General features: G+C 35.5%; 1 protein-coding gene across 1 annotated transcript in view; it reads right to left on the minus strand.

Moving 5' to 3' along the window:
- Positions 1-484: 484 nt before the first annotated feature.
- The window catches only part of LOC136037391 (uncharacterized), a 29,236-nt gene continuing 7,658 nt past the window's right edge, over positions 485-22,062 (minus strand). The window contains exons 3-4 of the mRNA XM_065720136.1: positions 4,725-4,852; positions 485-813 (exon numbers count right to left, since the gene is read on the minus strand). Of these exons, the coding sequence (XP_065576208.1) occupies positions 595-813; positions 4,725-4,852 (347 nt within the window). The 3' untranslated portion in view covers positions 485-594. The remainder of the gene's footprint in view (positions 814-4,724; positions 4,853-22,062) is intronic.

A 22,062-nucleotide genomic window follows, 5' to 3' on the forward strand; every position in this document is an offset into this window, starting at 1 on the left:
TAGCCGTAACAATTGTAAGACTAGTTTAAGTAACAGTAGCAGTATGCATATACTGCCTTTGTACTAATTAAACATTCCCCTTAACGCTCCCTGAAAGCTTCACCTAGATGCCTTTGGGCTTTTTAGACAACAATGATCAATCACGTATCTCTTTGATAACAAATACTACATATAAACAATGGACGAATTGAATAACTTACTGCCCTTACACAGAGAGATGTCCTGAATCCTGAAATTTTGAACCGATAAACTTGTGGAGATGAGGTGCTTTAGGGCTCTTAAAAAGAGTCCTAACGACTCTTTAATCGCTCTTGACTCTTAAAAAGGACAGTAGAATTTTCAATTCCCATACAAATAAGCCCCTTCTAAAGTATTTTTTACAGCTTCTTCAATACAAAGTGCCTTGAGGAAAAAAAATGCGTTGTGCCCGCTTAGCTCTTTAGTTCACACCGCTATTGCTTTGCCCATGATTAACAACATTAGATTACAAAGGATGTGTTTAATCAGGAAAAAAGTTCAAATATAATAAGGCAAGCTCTAACTACAGAGCAGATAGTGGCAAAAGAGATTTTTTCTTTTCTTTTCTGTTTATTATCAAAACAGTCTTTTTCCGTACAAATTCCCTACAAGTCCTTCTTCTGCAAAAGGGAACTGTATTGTACCATTTAAAGTGTAGTCCCGTATGCTAAGACTCTTTAATAGATCAAACTCCATTTTTTCGAACAGGTTCACTGTAATTGGGCTTGTGGCAAGGACTGTAACAACTCTGAGCCCTTTATTTGCTGCAAGGGCCATTGCTCTGCTCACCATCTCCTGAAAAATATGAAATCCACAAAACCCAGAAAAGCTGAGAGTTACAGAATAAAATTATTATTTTTTTTTCTGACCAAGAAACTTCGTGTAGAAGGAGTTGTCGTAAAAACGTCAAAAGGAGCCATTCGAATGGAAATTGAAACTTCTAGTGCCCGTTTAAGAGTAAAAACTGATTGGAAGGCAACCAGCCCCCTCCCCCCATGCCTATCATTTCTTCAAATGCGTCTTATCGAAAAGATGGCCACTTGGTTCATGTCAACCCTCTCGGGGGTTGCCCTACCACTAGTTGCCCTACAATCACTAGAAATTCTGATTCATAATCGAATGAGCCCTCTTTGCGGTTTATGCTATCATCCCTTCCATAAAAACTTTACATGCCCCCGGGACATAATTCACAACGCTTGCTCCCGGGTTCTGGGAGCTGTGTTATCCCTGGATTTTTTTTATATGATCTTTGGTCTGTTTTGAACAAAATGGCTATATAAAAATTTCTATCAGACACATTAATAGAGAAGAGGTTTGGTGGGAGGGGGCTAGTTGCCATCGAATCACTTTTGACTCTTAAGAAGAGAACTAGAACTTTGAATTTCCAATCATTTGAGTCTCCTCCGAAAATTATAAGGCCACCTGTTCCATAAAAACCTTATATGCCCTGGAGCATAAGCTGCATTCCTTCCCCTGGGCTCTGGGGTGTGCGTTGACCTCAAAGTTTCTATTATCTAATCATTGGACTGCTTCATGGCTATCTAAAATTGATCTGACACTTTTAAGGAAAACAGTGTCTAGGGGGGGGGTAGATACCCCACGATAACTTTTGTCTCTTAAAAAGGTAGTTAGAACTTTCAATATATAACCAAATAAGCTAACTCTGTAGTTTACACGACCACTCCTTGCATAAAAACGGATGGGTTACCGAATGGATTTTGGGTAAAAAGGCTTGGGGAGGGGGGATAGCTGTCCTCCGATCTCTTATGACTCTTAAAAGTGAACTGAAACTTTCAATTTCCAATCAAAGTGGACCCCTTCTATAAGAACCCTTAATGCCCCCAGGACATAACTTAAAACGCAGGCCTCTATGGGTTGATGTCAACCCTGGAGTTTTTGTTATCAATCTTTGAACTATTTTTAAATTTTTATTGGATTATTTTGGGGGAAAAGGGTGGGGGGAGGCTGGTGGCCGTCCAATCACTTTTGACTTAAAAGAGCACTATAACTTCCGATTTCCGATCGACTGAGTCACATCTTCCGAAGTTTATACGACCATCCCTTCCATATGAAGTGCCTCTGGGGAAAAATAATAAATTATTAGATCCCTATGACCTTAAAGTTGGTAGGGGGAAGCTAATTGAAATTGGGTCACTTTCTCATCTTAAAAAGGGAGCTAGAACTTTCAATTTTCAATCATTTTAGTTCCCTCCGAGGTTTATACGGGGACTTCTTCCATAAAAATGTTATATGTCCCTGGAGCATAAGTTGCAACTCTTCCCCCAGGTTCTGGATGCATTTGGGGAAAAGAGGGCGTGTGTGGAGGGGAGGGGAGACACCCTTCTCTAACTTTTGATGATTCTTAAAAAGGTAACTGGAATTTTCAATTTCCGTTCAAATGAGCCACCTCTGAAGTTTATACAACCATCCTTCACATAAAACCGTATATACTCCTGGGGCATAACTTACAACACTTGTCCAAGGGATCTTTGGGATTGTGTCGATCCTGGAGTTTTTGTGATTTGATCTTGAAACTATTTTGAACAAAATGGCTATTCCAAAGTTTTTATCAGATGCATTTGGGAAAAAAGGGCCCTGGGGGGGGGCTGGTTGTATTCTGGTCGCTTTTGACTCTTAAAAAGGGAACTAGAAATTCTTATTTACAATTGAATGATCCCCCTTTAGAGTTTATATGACCATCCCTTCCATACGAACCTTATATGCCCCTGGGGTATAACTTACAATGCTTGTTCCTGGGCTCTGGGGGGGGGGGGCTGTGTTATCCTTGGCGTTTTCGTTATATGATCTTTGATCTATTTTGAAAAAAATGACTTTATAAAAAATTCGATCGGACGCATTTGGGGAGAAGAAAATTGGGGCGGGGGCTAGATGCCATCGGCTCCATTTTGACTCTAAGAGCGGAAATTAGAACTTTCAATCTCTAATCATTTGAGTTACCTGCGAGGTTTATAGGTCCACCTCTTCCATAAAAACTTTTTATGCTCCCGGGGCATAAGTCACAACCCTTCCCCGGACTCTGGGAAGGTGGGGGGATATGTTGAATCCAAAGTTTTTGTCATCTGGTCGTTGGACTATTTTAAACAAACTGGCTATCAGAAAATGTTGATCGGATGCAGTTTGGGAAAAGAGGGTGTGGGGGAGAGTGTTAGATGCCCTCCGATCACTTTTGACTCATAAAAAGTGCTTTCAATTTTAAATAAAATGAGCCACTTCCGAATTCTATACGACCATTTACTTAAAATCCTTATATGCCACCGAGGCAAACTTAAAACACTTGCCCTAGGGCCCTGGGGGATTGTGTCGATCCGGGGTTTTTGTGATCTAATGTTTGAACTATTTTTAGCAAAATGGCTATCTCAAAATTTGTAATCGAATGGGTTTGGGGAAAAAGGGCTTGGGGGAGGGGACTAGTTTCTCTCTGATCTTTTTCGACTCTTTAACAGTGAAATAGAACTTTTAACATCTAATCAAATGAGTACCCTCTGAAGTCCCCTGAAGAACCATATATATTCTCAGGCCATAACTTATAATACCTGCTCCTGGGCCCTTGGGGGTTGTGTCGACCCGGCATTCTTGTCATCTGATCTTTGAAGTATTTTTTTACAAAATGAAAGTCTAAAAATTTTTATCGGATGCATTTGGGAAAAAGGGCATGGGGTGGGAGGAGAGGGGGATAGTAGCCCTTCGACCACTTTAGACTTTTAAAAAGGACACTAGAACTTATGATTCCCAATCGAATGAGCCCCCTCCGAAGTTGTACGACGACACCTTCCATATGAAGTGTTTCTGGGGAAAAAATAATAATAAAACATTGGAGTCTTATAGCCTTTAATATAGGCAACGCTATTGCGTTTGCCTCTGATTAATGCTACTACTACGATTGCTGTAACTAATGACACTAAGGGTATCAAGGTATAACTTTTAGGGTATGTTTAGCGGGAGTTTTAATTAAACGAAAAAACCATATGCATGTAGGTATTCAAAAGGGTATATAAGCATTACCATAGATAGCACAGTGCTATCATAGACACCAGTATCATGAAAACTTTTAAAGGGGTTAGCCCAATTGGTAATTGTAAGTTCTAGTGCCATTTACAAGAATCAAATGTAATAGTTATGAAGTTTTATTTTGGATCAATTTTACAAAGTATGAAACTAAATTAAACAATAGTATTTGTGCCCAGATTATCATGAGGTTGTATGTTGTTAAAAATTGTTAGAAATTTTCTCCAACATTCAAATAGCAAACCAAACTATGGATTGTTACTGTAAAAAAGCTTGGAATAGGAAAGGCTCCCATCTGCGATCGGTACTCTTTTTATTACCCTCTTAAACATTTGGTAACGGGTGTACGTGCATACTTACTTTTTATCCGGATATGTTGAGCTATTATACGAGTGTTTAGGGGTCAATGTTCAAGTGTTCCTTCAATAGGAAAACCAACCAAACATTAAAAAAGAAATGTACTGTTGATTTAATCCATAATATTAATTCTGGGACAAGTTAAATTTACATACTTAAAAAAAGGAGGAAGGGGTTTTACGCTATTTTTTCGGCTAAAATTTTTCGGCTAAAATTTAGATACAAGCACCAAAAATTGAATCTAGAATTCGGCTGCTAAATCACTCCTATTTGGAAGTTAAAATAAACTAATATTATCATCGATTAAGAAGGAGACAAATCACCTTTGCTATGCCCCTCCGTGTGTATAATTCTTTAACAACAAGAAAAGTAAAATCAGCAACCTGATCTACCCCGTATTTCTCAAATATATCAAAATCCTTCGCGTCTTCTAAAAACATTGATACATTGCCTGAAAAGACAAAGAAAAAAAATTAGTTTATAATCTGGCAAAAATGCCTATGTAATCTATATAGTAGACTAATTTAAAAAGCAAACAATTATAACTTAAAGACAAAGCATTATAATGAAAAAGAACTTATCTTAAAATAGCTTAAAAGTTACTACACCATAGCGATCACATTGACAAGTTTAATGATGGTGACTTAAGGACAAAATTGTGGTACACTGAAAAGAGAGGTCGCTGTAACCCGGGACTGAATTCTTGTTCAACAGAGAGCAAAGCTAATAATTCTTTAATAATTCTCTAATATATATATATATATATATATATATATATATATATATATATATATATATATATATATATATATATATATATATATATATATATATATATATATATATATATATATATATATATATATATATATATATATATATATAAATATAAATAAGTTGTCTGTGTGTGTGTGGGTCTGTCTGTCGGGTGACGTCATGTTTGTGTGTCGACTGACGTCATGTTTTCAACTGACGAAATTACAGACCGGGACATCGGGACACAAATGACGACCGGGACACCGGTACATAGGGAATATAAATGACGACACTCAAAGAGAAAGCGACCGGGACAAAAGGAATGTTCGATTAGCAATCACCATCAACAAAGCACCGGGACACAAATGACGACCGGGACAAAGGGAGTATAAATGACGACCAGGACATAAGTAAAAAAAAAACTAAAAAAACTAAAAAAAAGGTAAAAACTACAAAAAAACTAAAAAGAAAAAAAAACTAAAAACTAATAAAAAACTAAAAAAGCTAAAAAACTAAAACAACTAAAAATAAAAAAGGAAAAAAATGAAAAATAAAGGTGAAAAACAAAACTAAAAAAACGAATGTATATACAGACCGGGACACCGGGATACAAATGACGACCGGGACACAGGGAATATAAACGACGACCGGGACACAGGGACACAACTACAACGGGGACGCTGGGGGGCACAGGGGGATATAAATGACGACCGGGACACCGGGACACAAGGAATATAAATGACGCCCGGGAAACTCAAAGAGAAATCACAGAATGGGACACCGGGACACAAATGACGACCGGGACACAGGGAATATAAATGACGACCGGGACACAGGGACACAACTACAAAGGGGACCCTGGGGGGCATAGGGGGATATATAAATGACGACGGCGACACAGGGAATGGTCTATTAGCAATCACCATCAACAAAGCTCAAGGGCAATCATTAGAATCATGAGGTATAGATCTGAATACGGATTGTTTTCCCATGGACCATTATATGTTGCATGTTCAAGAGTCGGTAAACCTGAGAATCTATTTATATGCAAAGACAATGGGACAGCAAAGAATGTTGTATATTCGCAAGTTTTACGTAGTTAAAAACATATATATATATATATATATATATATATATATATATATATATATATATATATATATATATATATATATATATATATATATATATATATATATATATATATATATATATATATATATATATATATATATATATATATATATATATATATATATATATATATATATATATATATATATATATATATATATCTATATCTATATTCACAGGTGGGACATAGGGACACAACTACAATGGCGCGTAACTAATATGGCGCGTAACGACTTACGCGCGCGGGGGGGCTTGGGGGGTTTGCGAAGCGCCCCCACCAACTAGGTGTTGGGGTAGCGCGAAGCGCCACCCCAACAGCTAGTATATATATATATATATATATATATATATATATATATATATATATATATATATATACATATATATATATATATATATATATATATATATATATATATATATATATATATATATATATATATATATATATATATATTAGTATATTTGAGTTTTGATTGGATTGCCTTACCCCAGTCTCCCCGAAGTATCTTACAGCATATAGAATTTAGCTGAAGAGCCCTCTTATTAATTCTAGCCCAGCTTTTCACACACCAACTCACAGACATGATTTCTTTTCTATCTCAAAGAAACTTCCAAGGGCAAAATTCGATACGCTGTACCTACAATTGAAGTATTTTTTTTTTGGGGGGGGGGTGATGGGGTCAATCCCCCTAGATTTTGAAGAATACCTCTTTTTATGTCTTCATTATCTCTTCATTATTATGTCTTCAGGCGCCCTTGAGTTGAAGACTAGTCAAGTGCTCCAACAATATTCCTCATACCCTGTTTGCCGTACACACCCTTCCTGGAGAGCCCTGATAGGACCCCACCCACGATCCCCAAAAATTTAAGTTATCTTTTAATATCGATAATACAATTCAAAGGAATATCAAATTAGAGAAAAAGTATATTTTGGACCTTCAGGAATGAGCGCTAAACTCCCCAACCTGTAATACAAATTTTCATTTTTTTTTCTGTTATCATAGTTGCCTGTTATGCTGTAACAACTATTATCATAGTTGAGCAACTTCGGCAGATTTTGCGTGGGATAGAATCCCATGACAACAAAATCCCCAAGAAAGTAATTTGACTACATTTTTGAATGTAATCAATTCAAAAATGTGAATTAATGCATGTTTGATTTTGGGTCTCCGCACATAAATTGTTAAAATGAAATTTGCATATTAATTCTATATTTGGCAAAATGGCATTCTCTTAGTTTTGATCAGATGATTTTTAGAAATAAGGGATGGGGAAGGAGGCCTATTTGGTCTAATTTTTCCGTTACTTAAAAAGGCAACTAAAACTTTTAATTTTGAACGAACATTTTTATTAGTAAAAAATTTACGTAACTTAAGAATTAAATTACGTAACAAACTTCTATATTTTTATAGTTTTATTATGTACATGAGGGGGTTTATCCCCTCGTTAATGCCCCGCTCTTTACCCTAAAGCTTTAGTTTTGTCCCAATTCTTCAAGAATGACCCCTGAATCAGAAAAGTCGTAGAATAAATAGTTGAAATTGCTAAAAATACTTTAGCATAAAGAGCGAGGCATTTAGGAGGAGAAGAACCCCTCATGTGCGTAATAATCTCTGTTCGTTTTAGTTTTTAATGCTACTCTTTACTTTCAATTAAAAAAACTTTTTTATGTTTATTTTTTTATTGTATTAAATTAATTATTTTTTTCATTGTTTTTTTTTATAGTAATTTTATAAAATCCTGCGCCCTTTTCATTGAATTTCTATTCCCCCGTGACATATTCCTCCAAGGAAAGATCCTCCCAGATAGCCCCCTCCCCAAACTAACAAAATCCCCCTGAAAACGTCTGTACACTTCCCAATAACCCTTACTGTATGTAAAAACTGGTCAAAGTTTGTTAGTTACAGCCCCTCCCCCGAGGACTATAGGGGAGTAATTCATTCCCAAAGACATAGTTATTATGTTTTTCGATTATGCTGAACAAATGGCTATCTCAACTTTTGATCCGTTGATTAGGAGAAAAAATGAGCGTGGGAGGGGGCCCAGATGCCCTCCAGTTTTTTGGTCACTTAAAAAGGGCACTAGAACTTTTCATTTCCGTTAGAATGAGCTCTCTTGCGATATTCTAGGACCAATTGGTCGATACGATAACCCCTGGAAAAAAAAAACAACAAATAAACACGCACCCGTGGTCTGTCTTTATAGATAGGAGCTTGAAATTTTTGCAAAAGGGTTCTCTCATAGGCTGAATGCGATGGTGTGATTTTTGTTAAGGTTCTACGTATGACTTTTAGGGGGTGTTTCCCCCTGTTTTCCAAAATAAGGCAAATTTTCTCTGGCTCGTAACTTTTGATGACAAAGACTAAATTTGATGAAACTTATCATGAAACTTATTATGAAACTATATTTACAATCAGCCATGAAAATCCGATCCTTTTGATGTATCTTTTAGATCCATTTTTTAGAGTTTCGTTTGCTATTTAGCCGGGTCGCTCCTTACTACAGTTCGTTACCACGAACTGTTTTTTTTTATATGGAGAACCTGTCTTTATTAAGACAGACTATGGTAATTCTTAACCAATGCTGTTTTTCCTATCACGCCAAAAAATTTACGACTAAGCACCAAAATTTGAGCGATTTTTAGCTTAATTTTTTTTTGATAATTTCTGTATAAGAAAATGGCTTCATTTTTTTTACATTTCCCTTTAGAATTTCGAAAAAATAGAATTGAGTAATTTAAATTTGTTGTTTCTTTTGGTTTCCATAGTTTCCAAAGATGGGGTTGTAAGTCACTCAATTTGCCCATTGTTCGCATATAGCCTAGTATTTGTTATTTGGGAATATTTGGACATTTTTTTAGGGTGAGATTTTTACAGGGGGGATTTTCCACGCGAAGAGTTTTCTACGGGAACAAAACTTTCTAGGGGAGCTTTCGAAGAGAATTTTACACTGGGGAAGGGAATTGGATTTTCTGGAATTAGATTAAAAACTGTCACATATAAAGCTGGAAGTAAGAAGCAACATTAAAACTTAAACCGAATAGAAATTACTTGGCAGTCTTGTTTCTATATTATATTTAAACTGCAAATTGGCAAAGATTAATTTGAAAAAGAAATTTTTTTTTTAAGGGATGTAAAGAGCAAAGTCGAAACTTGAAGAAACAAAAATTATTGCTACTTAGCCTATCTAGCAAATATTGATAAAACTAGGGCAAATAAATCAACTGATAATATTTCCCTATATTCGTATAATTATAGAAAACTAGCGTTTTACTAAAAACCCTCGAAAGCCAAGCATAAAAAAACCAGAATATGGGAGTCAAAAGTGAGTACATAGCACGACAACAACAAACTAATCTATAGGTATTTTCATAGACTTATACCAGCTGTGATACCAGCAACTTTCAACAATTAAAATTATACAATACAATTAAAATTGTATACAATATACAATAGCCCCAACAGCTATTATATATATAAATAAGTTGTATGTATATTTGACGACTAAAATCATTATAAGGATTGAGCATTATGATGTCATGTATGTATTTTGTATGTTTGTATATGACGTCATTATAAGTTGACGTCATTATAAGTATATAAGGCTTTGTAAATTAAAATTCTATACAATTAACATTATACTAAAGTTTAAGCACAAAAATGTTATTTATGCTTTTATGTCAACTAGCTTCAAGGGAAAAATATAAACTAGAAAAGCGATTGATAGATTAATAAAAAGGGGATTAGGGGGGAAGGAACTTATTTTCAGTATTTATGATTCAAAATTACTCCTTTGTATGCTCAAATTTTCCCTGTTCATTGACTATAACTATTAAGTCTTCACTAAAATGACACTTGTTTCTAGGAGTGGGCTAAAGAAAAGGAAAGAACAAACCGCTTAATTATTTGAAATGACATTAAATCATTAACATTGTAAGATCTTCATGACATAGAAGTCAAAACAGGCCTGGAACCTCCCTTCCCAAACACCTCTCATGCATTCAGGTGCTGATCTATATTAGTCACTAATGTAGGAAAACAGTCTTCCTTTTCTCCTTCTGTCCCACCTTTTTTTTTTTTTTTTTTTTTTAATGTGTTTGTGCTGTTGCTTTGGTGATTTTTCTTTTCAGTATATATATATATATATATATATATATATATATATATATATATATATATATATATATATATATACTAGCTGTTGGGGTGGCGCTTCGCGCCACCCCAACACCTAGTTGGTGGGGGCGCTTCGCGCCCCCCCTCCCAAGCCCCCCCGCGCGCGTAAGTCGTTACGCGCCATAATAGTTACGCGCCATTGTAGTTGTGTCCCTATGTCCCACCTGTGAATATAGATATATATATATATATATATATATATATATATATATATATATATATATATATATATATATATATATATATATATATATATATATATATATATATATATATATATATATATATGGTTTTAACTACGTAAAACTTGCGAATATACAACATTATTTGCTGTCCCATTGTCTTTGCATATAAATAGATTGTCAGGTTTACCGACTCTTGAACATGCAACATATAATGGTCCATGGGAAAACAATCTGTATTCAGATCTATACCTCATGATTCTAATGATTGCCCTTGAGCTTTGTTGATGGTGATTGCTAATCGACCATTCCCTGTCCCGGTGTCCCGGTCGTCATTTACATCCCCCTGTTTCCCCCGGTGTCCCCGTTGTAGTTGTGTCCCTGTGTCCCGGTCGTCATTTATATTCCCTGTGTCCCGGTCTGTATATACATTCGTTTTTTAGTTTTGTTTTTCTCCTTTATTTTTTTCCTTTTTTTTTCTTTTTTAGCTTATTTAGATTTTTAGATTTTTTAGTTTTTTTATTAGTTTTTAGTTTTTTTTTTCTTTTTAGTTTTTTTGTCCCGGTCGTCATTTATATCCCCCTGTTTCCCCCGGTGTCCCCGTTGTAGTTGTGTCCCTGTGTCCCGGTCGTCATTTATATTCCCTGTGTCCCGGTCGTCATTTGTATCCCGGTGTACCGGTCTGTATATACATTCGTTTTTTAGTTTTGTTTTTCTCCTTTATTTTTTTCCTTTTTTTTTCTTTTTTAGTTTATTTAGATTTTTAGATTTTTTAGTTTTTTTATTAGTTTTTAGTTTTTTTTTCTTTTTAGTTTTTTTGTAGTTTTTACCTTCTTTTTAGTTTTGTTAGTTTTTTTTTTTACTTATGTCCTGGTCGTCATTTATACTCCCTGTGTCCCGGTGCTTTGTTGATTGCTAATCGAACATTCCTTTTGTCCTGGTCGCTTTCTCTTTGAGTGTCGTCATTTATTTTTTTCTTTTTTAGTTCTTTTAGTTTTTACCTTTTTTAGTTTTTTTTAGTTTTTTAGATGAAAATTTTTTTTAGTTTTTTCCTTTTTTTCTTTTTAGTTTTTTATTGGTTTTTACCTTTATTTTAGCTTATTTTTCAGTTTTTTCCTTTTTTTAGTTTTTTTTTATTTTTTTTAGTTTTTTACCTTTTTTTAGTTTTTTTAGTTTTTTTAGTTTTTTAGCTTTTTTACTTTTTTTATTAGTTTTTAGTTTTTTTGTAGTTTTTGCCTTTTTTTAGTTTTTTCAGTTTTTTTTTTAGTTTTTTATTGGTTTTTACCTTTATTTTAGCTTATTTTTCAGTTTTTTCCTTTTTTTTAGTTTTTTTTAGTTTTTAGTTTTTTTAGAGCTTTTTACCTTTTTTTAGTTTTTTTAGTTTTTTTAGTTTTTTAGCTTTTTTATTTTTTTTATTAGTTTTTAGTTTTTTTTTGTAGTTTTTGCCTTTTTTTAGTTTTTTCAGTTTTTTTTTAGTTTTTTATTGGTTTTTACCTTTATTTTAGCTTATTTTTCAGTTTTTCCTTTTTTTTAGTTTTTTTTTAGTTTTTTACCTTTTTTTAGTTTTTTTAGTTTTTTTAGTTTTTTAGCTTTTTTATTTTTTTTATTAGTTTTTAGTTTTTTTTTGTAGTTTTTGCCTTTTTTTTTAGTTTTTTAGCTTTTTATTAGTTTTTAGTTTTTTTTGTAGTTTTTGCCTTTTTTTAGTTTTTTTAGTTTTTTAGCTTTTTTATTTTTTTTATTAGTTTTTAGTTTTTTTTGTAGTTTTTGCCTTTTTTTAGTTTTTTCAGTTTTGACGTCACCTGATCCAGTTTTTTCAGGTGACGTCACCTGATCCACGATCCACAGATCCACAGACAACTTATTTTTATATATATAGATAGTTGTTTTTTTTACTTATGTCCTGGTCGTCATTTATACTCCCTGTGTCCCGGTGCTTTGTTGATTGCTAATCGAACATTCCTTTTGTCCTGGTCGCTTTCTCTTTGAGTGTCGTCATTTATTTTTTTCTTTTTTAGTTCTTTTAGTTTTTACCTTTTTTAGTTTTTTTTAGTTTTTTAGATGAAAATTTTTTTTAGTTTTTTCCTTTTTTTCTTTTTAGTTTTTTATTGGTTTTTACCTTTATTTTAGCTTATTTTTCAGTTTTTTCCTTTTTTTTATTTTTTTTTATTTTTTATTTTTTTTAGTTTTTTACCTTTTTTTAGTTTTTTAAGTTTTTTTAGTTTTTTAGCTTTTTTACTTTTTTTATTAGTTTTTAGTTTTTTTTGTAGTTTTTGCCTTTTTTTAGTTTTTTCAGTTTTTTTTTTAGTTTTTTATTGGTTTTTACCTTTATTTTAGCTTATTTTTCAGTTTTTTCCTTTTTTTTTAGTTTTTTTTAGTTTTTAGTTTTTTTTAGTTTTTTACCTTTTTTTAGTTTCTTTAGTTTTTTTAGTTTTTTAGCTTTTTTATTTTTTTTATTAGTTTTTAGTTTTTTTTGTAGTTTTTGCCTTTTTTTAGTTTTTTTAGTTTTTTAGCTTTTTTATTAGTTTTTAGTTTTTTCTGTAGTTTTTGCCTTTTTTTAGTTTTTTTTAGTTTTTTAGCTTTTTTATTTTTTTTATTAGTTTTTAGTTTTTTTGTAGTTTTTGCCTTTTTTTAGTTTTTTCAGTTTTGACGTCACCTGATCCAGTTTTTTCAGGTGACGTCACCTGATCCATCCACAGATCCACACACAGACAACTTATTTTTATATATATAGATATATATTATTGCTTGAGTGTTTCATTTGCCTAATTAATCAAACAGTTCGTGGTAACGAACTGTAAGGAGCGTGGTAAGGAGCGACCCGGCTCAATAGTTAACGAAGCTAAAAAAAACGGAATTATGATACTAATTACATAAAAAAATAGTTTTTTTAACTGAAAGTAAGGAGCGACATTAAAACTTAAAACGAACAGAAATTAATCCGTATATGAAATGGGTTGTCCCCTCCGCAATCCCTCGCTCTTTACGCTAAAGCTTTTAATTGTTTCAAAAAGCAGAATTGTGGCAAAGAGTCAAACTTTAGCGTAAAGAGCGAGGGATTGCGGAGGGGACAACCCATTTCATATACCGAATAATTTCTGTTCGTCTTAAGTTTTAATGTCGCTCCTTACTTTCAGTTAAAAAAACTTTACTTCAGTTATGTAATTTCTGAATGTTTTTGAATTAAAGCATGTTTGATTTTGGCTAACCACACATAAATTATTAAAATGAAATTTGCACATTAATTCCTTTTTTGGCCAAATGGCTTTCTCTAAGTTTTGATCAGACGATTTTGAGAAATAAGGGGTGGGGAAAGCCTAGTTGTCCTGCCTTTTTCGGTTACATAAAAAGGCAACTATAAATTTTAATTTTTAACGAATGTTTTTATTAGTAAAATATATACGTAACTTAAGAATTAGCTTACGTAACAAACTTTTATATTCTTAAATTTTTATTATGTATATGAGGGGGTTTGTACCCTCGTATTAACGTAATACGGGGGTTTGTACCTCGCTTTTTACACTAAATCGTAAGTTTTGTCCCAATTCTTTAAGAATGACCCCTGAATCCGAAAGGCCGTAGAACAAATAGCTAAAATTACTAAAAATACTATAGCATAAATAGCGAGGTATTGATCTCCTCCTAAATACCTCGCTCTTTATGCTAAAGTATTTTTAGAACCCCTCATATGCGTAATAATCTCTGTTCGTTTTAAGTTTCAATGCTACTCCTTACTTTCAATTGAAAAAACTTTTCCATGTTTATTTTTTCATTCTTTTTTTTATAGTAATTTTAGAAAATCCTGCGCCCTTTTCATTGAATTTCTGTTCCCTCGTGACATATTTCTCCAAGGAAAGATCCTCCCACATAGCTCCCTCCCCTCAACCCTACCCCCAAAACCAAAAAAAAATCCCCTGAAAACGCTGTACACTTCCCAATAACCATTATTATATGTAAACACTGGCCGAAGTTTGTAACTTGCAGCCCCTCCCCCAGGGACTCTGGAGGAGTACGTCATTCCCAAAGACATAGTTCTTATGGTTTTTGACTATGCGGAACAAAATGGCTGTCTCAAAATTTTGATCCGTTGACTTTGGAGAAAAATGAGCGTGGGAGGGGGCCTAGGTGGCCTCCGATTTTTTTAGTCACTTAAAAATGGCACTAGAACTTTTCATTTTCGTTAGAATGAGCCCTCTTGCGACATTCTAGGACCACTTGGTCGATACGATGACCCCAGGGAAAAAAACCCAAAAAAAAACAACAAACAAATAAACACGCACCCGTGATTTGTCTTCTCGCAAAAAATACGAAATTCCACATTTTTGTATATAAAAGCTTGAAAATTCTACAATAGGGTTCTCTAATACGCTGAATCTAATGGTGTGATTTTCGTTAAGATTCTATGACTTTTAGGGGCTGTTTTCCCCCATTTCTTAAAATACGGCAAATTTTCTCAGGCTCGTAACTTTCGATGGGTAAGACTAAACTTGATTAAACATATATATTTAAAATCAGCATTAAAATACGATTTTTTTATGTAGCTATTGATATCAAAACCCCATTTTTTAGAGTTTTGGTTGCTATTGAGCCGGGTCACTCCTTACTACAGTTCATTACCACGAACTGTTTGATAGACACATCAAAAGAATCGGATTTTCATGCTGATTTTAAATACATAAGTTTCATGAAGTCACGGGCCAGTCTTACTCATACTCATCAAAAGTTAAAGGCAAGAGAAAATTTGCCTTATTTTGGAAAATAAGGGAAAACACCCCCTAAAAGTTCTTATGAAAACCTTATATTAATGAAAATCACACCATCGAATTCAGCGTACAGAAAACCCCACTGTAGACGTTTCAATCTCCTATCTACAACAAGAGCTAAGAGCTCATATGGCACTTGAGAAGAGGTCGGAAGAGCCAAGAGCTCATATGGTACGAGTTCTAGCAAAGTTCTAAGAATCAATAGTTTGCTTTAAAAGGAAAATCAGAGGCTTAACGCCGGTTAGGATTTAAAATAAGAGCTTTGAGTCACGAGCTCCTTCTAAATATCAAAATTCATTAAGATCCGATCACCCACTCGCAAGTTAAAAATACCTCAATTTTTCTATTTTTCCTCTCCCTTCAGTCCCCCAGATGGTCAAATCGGGAAAAACGACTTTATCAAGTCAATTTGTGTAGCTCCCTGACAAACCTACCAATTTTCTAGACATCGTCCTAGCGCGTCCAGAAGCACCAAACTCGCAAACGCACTGAACCCCACCCCCTAACTCCCCCAAAAAGAACAGATCCACTCCGGTTACGTCAATCACGTATCTACGATATTTATAAGGGTTTTCCAAGATTTCCGGTCCCCCCAGGTCCCCCCAATGTCAACAGATCTGGTCGGGATTTGAAATTAGAGCTCTGAGACACGAGTTCCTTCTAAATATCAAATTTCATTAAGATCTGGTCACATGTTCTTGAGTTAAAAATACCTCAATTTTTCTAATTTTTCCAAATTAACAACCCCCAGCTCCCCCAAAGAGAACGGATCCGTTCCAATTATGTCAATCACGTATCTATAACTTGTGCTTATTCTTCCCATCAAATTTCATCCCGATCTCTCAACTCTAAGTGTTTTCCAAGATTTCCGGTTTCCAAGATTTATGTTTCCCCCCTCTGACCCTGTATGTCGCCGGATCCCTTCGAATTGAAAATGGAGCATCTGAGACATAAGATTCTTCTATATATCAAGTTTCATTAAGATCCGATCACCCATTCGTAAGATACCTCGATTTTCATGGATTCCAAGAATTCCGGTTTCCCCCTCCAACTCCCCCCCCCAATGTCACCAGATCTGGTCGGGATTTAAAATGAGAGTTCTAAAGCACAAGATCCTTCTAAATATTAAATTTCATCAAGATCTGATCACCTCTTCGTAAGTTACAAATACCTCACTTTTTCTAATTTTTCCAAATTACTCCCCCCCCCCCCAACTCCACCAAAGAGAGTGGACCCGGTCGGGTTATGTCAGTCACGTATCTTGGACTTGTGCTTATTCTTCCCACCAAGTTTCATCCTGATATCTCCGCTTTAAGCGTTTTCCAAGATTTCCGCGCCCCCCCCCAAACGACACTGGATCTGGTCTGGAGTTGAAATAAGAGATTTGAGTTCCGAGGTTCTTCAAAATATGAAATTTCATTAAGATCCGATCACTCCTTCGTAAGTTAAAAATACCTCATTCTTTCTAATTTTTTAGAATTAACCCTTCCCCTAACTCCCCCAAAGGGAGCGGATCCGTTCCGGTTATGTCAATCACGTACCTAGAACTTGTCGTTATTTTTCCCACCAAGTTTAATCCTAATCCCTCCACTCTAAGCGTTGTCCAAGATTTTAGGTCCCCCCCCAACGTCACTGGATCCAATTAGAATTTAAAATACGAGCTCTGATACACGATATCCTTCCAAACATCAAATTTCATTACGATCTGATCACTCCTTCGTAAGTTAAAAATACCCCTTTTTAAAAATCGGAGATTTTTCAGAATTAGGCTAACCCTCCCCCCAACTCCCCCAAACAGAGCAGATCCATTTCCGTTATATCAATCACGTACCTAGAGCTTCTGCTTATTTTCCCACCAAGTTTCATCCCGATACCTCCACTCTAATAATATATAATAATAATAATATTTATTTCTAACCCACTTACATCAAAAAGATAAATAGTGGAGTAAAAACTTGAAGAAAAACGGAAAACAAATAAAAAAAAAATGTGATACAAAAAAAAAAAAAACGAGAGTCAACAATAGACATTAATCATACAAACGGATCAGACCGTGGTGAGGCGACAAACGCCGATACGCCGTTTCTGAGAGCTTTTTGTGTAGATCAGTCAGCTTCTCAGTAATGTTCGGAAGATGGAACTTTTTGATTATCTTTCGATTCCTATACCACAGAGGAAGATAGAGAAGAAATTTACAGAAACGGAAATAAGAGGATCGAATATCGCTAATATCTTTTTTCTTAAATATAGGGTAAAGCCCAGAAAGGTAAAGAACAGAATGATCGGAAAAAGTAGAATAAAGCTTACCAAGGGCAATACGATTGTATTTCCCTCGATTGGCTGTAATTTTAGAGTAACCAATCTGGATTTTCACGCTAGCATCCCAGACAGCACGCTCCCGAAGAGTTTTAAGATTTTTTGTAAGTGTAATACCCAACCACCGGATCGAATCAACATGAGGGATAGAAAAATTTTGAAAAATTAGAGGCCTAGGAGAAGAGGGAACATTGAAAGAAAGATACTCACATTTATCAACATTAAGCGAAAGACCGATTTTAGTAAAAGAAGAAGAAACTTTATGAACCATCTGCGATAGACTTAGTTTAGACCGGCTAATTAGAAGAATGTCATCACCATAAGCAAGGTAAGAAATATCACTCAAACCAACAAAACACATAGAAGAAATATTCTCAAGAATACCAGAGATACAAAATTTGAAAATACTAGGAGATAACACTCCACCCTGCCCTACGCCCCGACGAACAAGAACATTAGAAGATGGAAGGGCACCATTAGTTTTAATTCGAAGATAAGAATTACTATACCAAAACTTTAGAAGAAAAATAACTGAAAGGTTAATACCGTGACTATAAAGAGAGTAAAGAGCCTGACTATGTACAACACTATCGAAAGCCTTAGAAAGATCAAGAGCACAAATATGAAGACCATACCCTTTCGCCGAAGCATCTTTAAGAAGGAAAGCAAGAGCACGGTGAGCGTGCTGGCACCCGATGCCAGACCGAAAACCAAACTGATTCTCCCCGAAATCAGCATTCACACTTATGAAAGGAAGTAGGATGTGTTCAAGGATTTTACTAAAATTACAAGCAACCGTGATAGGCCTGTAAGAAGAACAATCCAAAGGAGTCTTACCTCGTTTAAGTACAGAAGGGACAGTTCCACACAAAAAGCTGTCAGGAACGAGGGAACAACAAAGGCACATTTGGAAAAACAACTGTAAATGGAAAAACAAAGACGGGCAATTTATTTTTAGATGACAAGCACTGATACCGTCAATATCAAGAGAACTTGATTTCAATTTCTTAACAGATGCAATTACAGCGTCAACTGAAACGGGAATAACTTGTGCCTGAGTCAGGGAAGGCGGGAGAACCGAATCAAGCAGTTTCGAATAAAGCGCGTGCACTGCATAATTCACTTTGGAAAATATAACTGAATAGTGGTCCGACCATGCGGAAGGCGTAATGGGGCAATTAGGATTTGCCGAGTTATTTAAATTAGCTGAATTAATCACTTTGTCCCATTCTTTCTTATTGGTAGGATAGTCTAACCCTTTGTAACGGCTCGATCGCAGACATTTCTTAAACTCACGCTTAGTTTTTTGTTTTATTTCAAACACATTCCCAGCTAATGGTCGACCGTTAGCAACCCATATACGCAGCCACAATTTGGCTTTAATTTTCACACTTTTCAGCTCAGGGTCACACGACCAGATTGGTTTCCTTGTACTTTTCCTCACTCGCTCCTGAGGGACAGCAACCTCCTCAGCGCGTTTTAAACACCACACGATTTGGTTGTAATAATGATTCAGATCGTAATTACTTTTAGTAGGACTAACACTCAGCTGGAGTAGATGAAAAGGTACACGTAAAGAACCAAGGAGAATGGCCAGGGTTGAAATATATAATGGCATATTAACATTTTTCCAATTACTCCGCACAAACCATTTAGAGGCAGGAGCACAAGCCTGGTCAGTACTATCTTTTCTAATCAAAAAGCATAGCGATAAAGGAAGGTGATCAATATCTTGCTCATCTTCGTGGACATGCACTGTTGAAGATGTACTGAACGGGGAACAAATCACGTGATCAATATCCGATAAGCTGCCGGAATTATGCACATACGAGAAAGGTAGATCCTTCACAATTAAATAATATGAAAAAAACTTCGTTTTCTTAAAGAGTTAAAGAGGCTGCGTCCCAAAGTCGAACCTTAAAACGTACAGGAATTAGAAGAGGCAGTTGGGGGGCCGCCGCCCCCCAAACCCCCAGCTTTTAAAGACTCTTTTGTACAGGTTTTTTTTGGGGGGGGGGATTTCATTGTTACTAATTACTAGTTTCGGCGAAATGGTTCTCCTGTCCTCTTGTGTTTAACATTTTTCGAAGTTATTCCATTATTCATTCATTTCAATTTTTTGTTAATTAAAAGAGGGCCTTTCCGAAGCCAAGAGCTGGGGGTTAGCAAAAAAACAAAAAACCTGTACAAAAGAGTCTTTAAAAGCTGGGGGTTTGGGGGGCGGCGGCCCCCCAACTGCCTCTTCTAATTCCTGTACGTTTTAAGGTTCGACTTTGGGACGCAGCCTCTTTAACTCTTTAAGAAAACGAAGTTTTTTTCATATTATTTCTGTACGTTTTTCTACAATCCATGGTGGATGTAATTTAATAATTCCTGTACTCCTCGTCTCTCAAATGATAAGCTGTCCAGGTGTTATCAAAATTTTTTTGATGTTGTGAAAAAAAACCGCCCGTAACGGACTTGAACCCTTGACCCGGGGATTAAAAGTCTCACGCTCTACCAACTGAGCTAATAACTTGCATGTATGTAAATATAACTTCTCAATAGCTTTTAAAAATTTCAAATTAACATGGGCTCTTATGGAGAGAAATCCGTTAATTAAATAGCTAATGGGTGGTTTCTGGAAAACAGGGAAGGAGTTATCGGATCAAGCTGAAATTTCGCGGATAAGCTCCTGGGCCGTAGGGGACCTTAACTTGTGAATTTCAGCCCGATCGGACAACGTTAAAAGGGGTGGGGGGGTTGGAGGGTCAAAACTTTCGGGGGGTTAAGATTTTCCTACGAAACTTTCATGGGCACTTACTCGGAGAATTCCGCATCGAATGAGTCTTCGTACACCCAGATCCGATGTCGGATGTGACCTGTAGGCGTCTAGGAAAAAAAAGTAAATGAATTTTAAGTGGCTATGCGTGGTTTCTGGAAAACAGGGAAGGAGTTATCGGATCAAGCTGAAATTTCGCGGATAAGCTCCTGGGCCCTAGGGGACCTTAACTTGTGAATTTCAGCCCGATCGGACAACGTTAAAGGGGGGCTTGGGTTGACAGGTCGAAACTTTCGGCCAGATTTTCCCCATGAAGAAAAAGTTGGAGGGGGATGAAATTTTGCAGGTTTCTTAGTTGGAGCTCGGGCTACGAAATGCATCCCTCCCCATCCGTCTGCGACCACTGGAACCGAAGATCGCTTAACATTGTCGTGTGTCGCCTCTTTATAGAGGCACGAGTGTGCCTCCTTGATTCTGTAATCAGGGACACAATCAAGTAGGTTCACAGTACGAGCAGAATCACGTTTTACATCAGTGTTCATATCTCCAATAATAATAAATTCGTACCCATTTTTGCTTATACTTTGAAGGAGAGTTTTCAAACTAGAGCATGCTTTGGAGAATTTATTAAGCGATGTCATATTCTTCCCATCGTGAGGCAGGTAAGTGTTTATCAATACGGTTTTACCAAGTCTTATAGCCAATAAATGTTCATCAGAGAAATAGCATGACGGGGACAGAAAGCTGAGCTTTTGTTTTATAATACATGCTAAACCCCCTGAAGGCCTTCCAAAAGTAGATTTAGCATTTGTTGTGAAAACAAAGTGGGCGGAACTGCGGCGCAGGAAATTATCACTCGTTGCGGTCAAAAGATGTTCCTGAAAGCATACAATGTCAAACTTACTGTACAGTTCATCAATGGTCAGGTCCTTGTTTTTCGTCCCATTAATATTGAAGAACACGAGTGATACTGATTCAGACATTAGTTTGTTTTCGGTAACTTGCGACTAACAATTGCTTTCAATTTAGGGCAAGTGAGGATAAACGAAACATGATCACCTCCACAGTTTGCGCACTTAGGTGACAAATTGCAAGGCGAGTCTCTATCTGAAACATGAGGACCGGCACATCGCGCACATTTTGGTGTAACACTGGGACAAGACGACTGGAGATGGTCAGGGGTCATTCTTAAAGAATTGGGACAAAATTTAAGCTTTATTGTAAAGAGCGAGGTATTAACGAGGGTCAAACCCCCTCATATACATGAAAAAATATACGAATATAGAAGTTTGTTACGTAAGTTAGTTCGTAAGTTACGCATATTTTTTACTAATAAAAAAGTCCGTTAAAAATTAAAAATCTAGTTGCCTTTTTAAGTAACCGAAAAATTGGAGGGCAACTAGCCCTCCTCCCCCGACCCTTTTTCTCAAAATCGTCCAATCAAAAGTATGAAAAAGCCAATTAGTAAAAAAAATAATAATACGCAAATTTCGTTTTAACTATTCATGTGCGGAGAGCCAAAATAAAACATGCATTAATTCAAAAACGTTCAGAAATTAAATAAAAAACAAGTT

The sequence above is a fragment of the Artemia franciscana genome, chromosome 16, assembly GCF_032884065.1.
Source record: "Artemia franciscana chromosome 16, ASM3288406v1, whole genome shotgun sequence".
Classification (NCBI taxonomy): Eukaryota; Metazoa; Arthropoda; class Branchiopoda; order Anostraca; family Artemiidae; genus Artemia; species Artemia franciscana.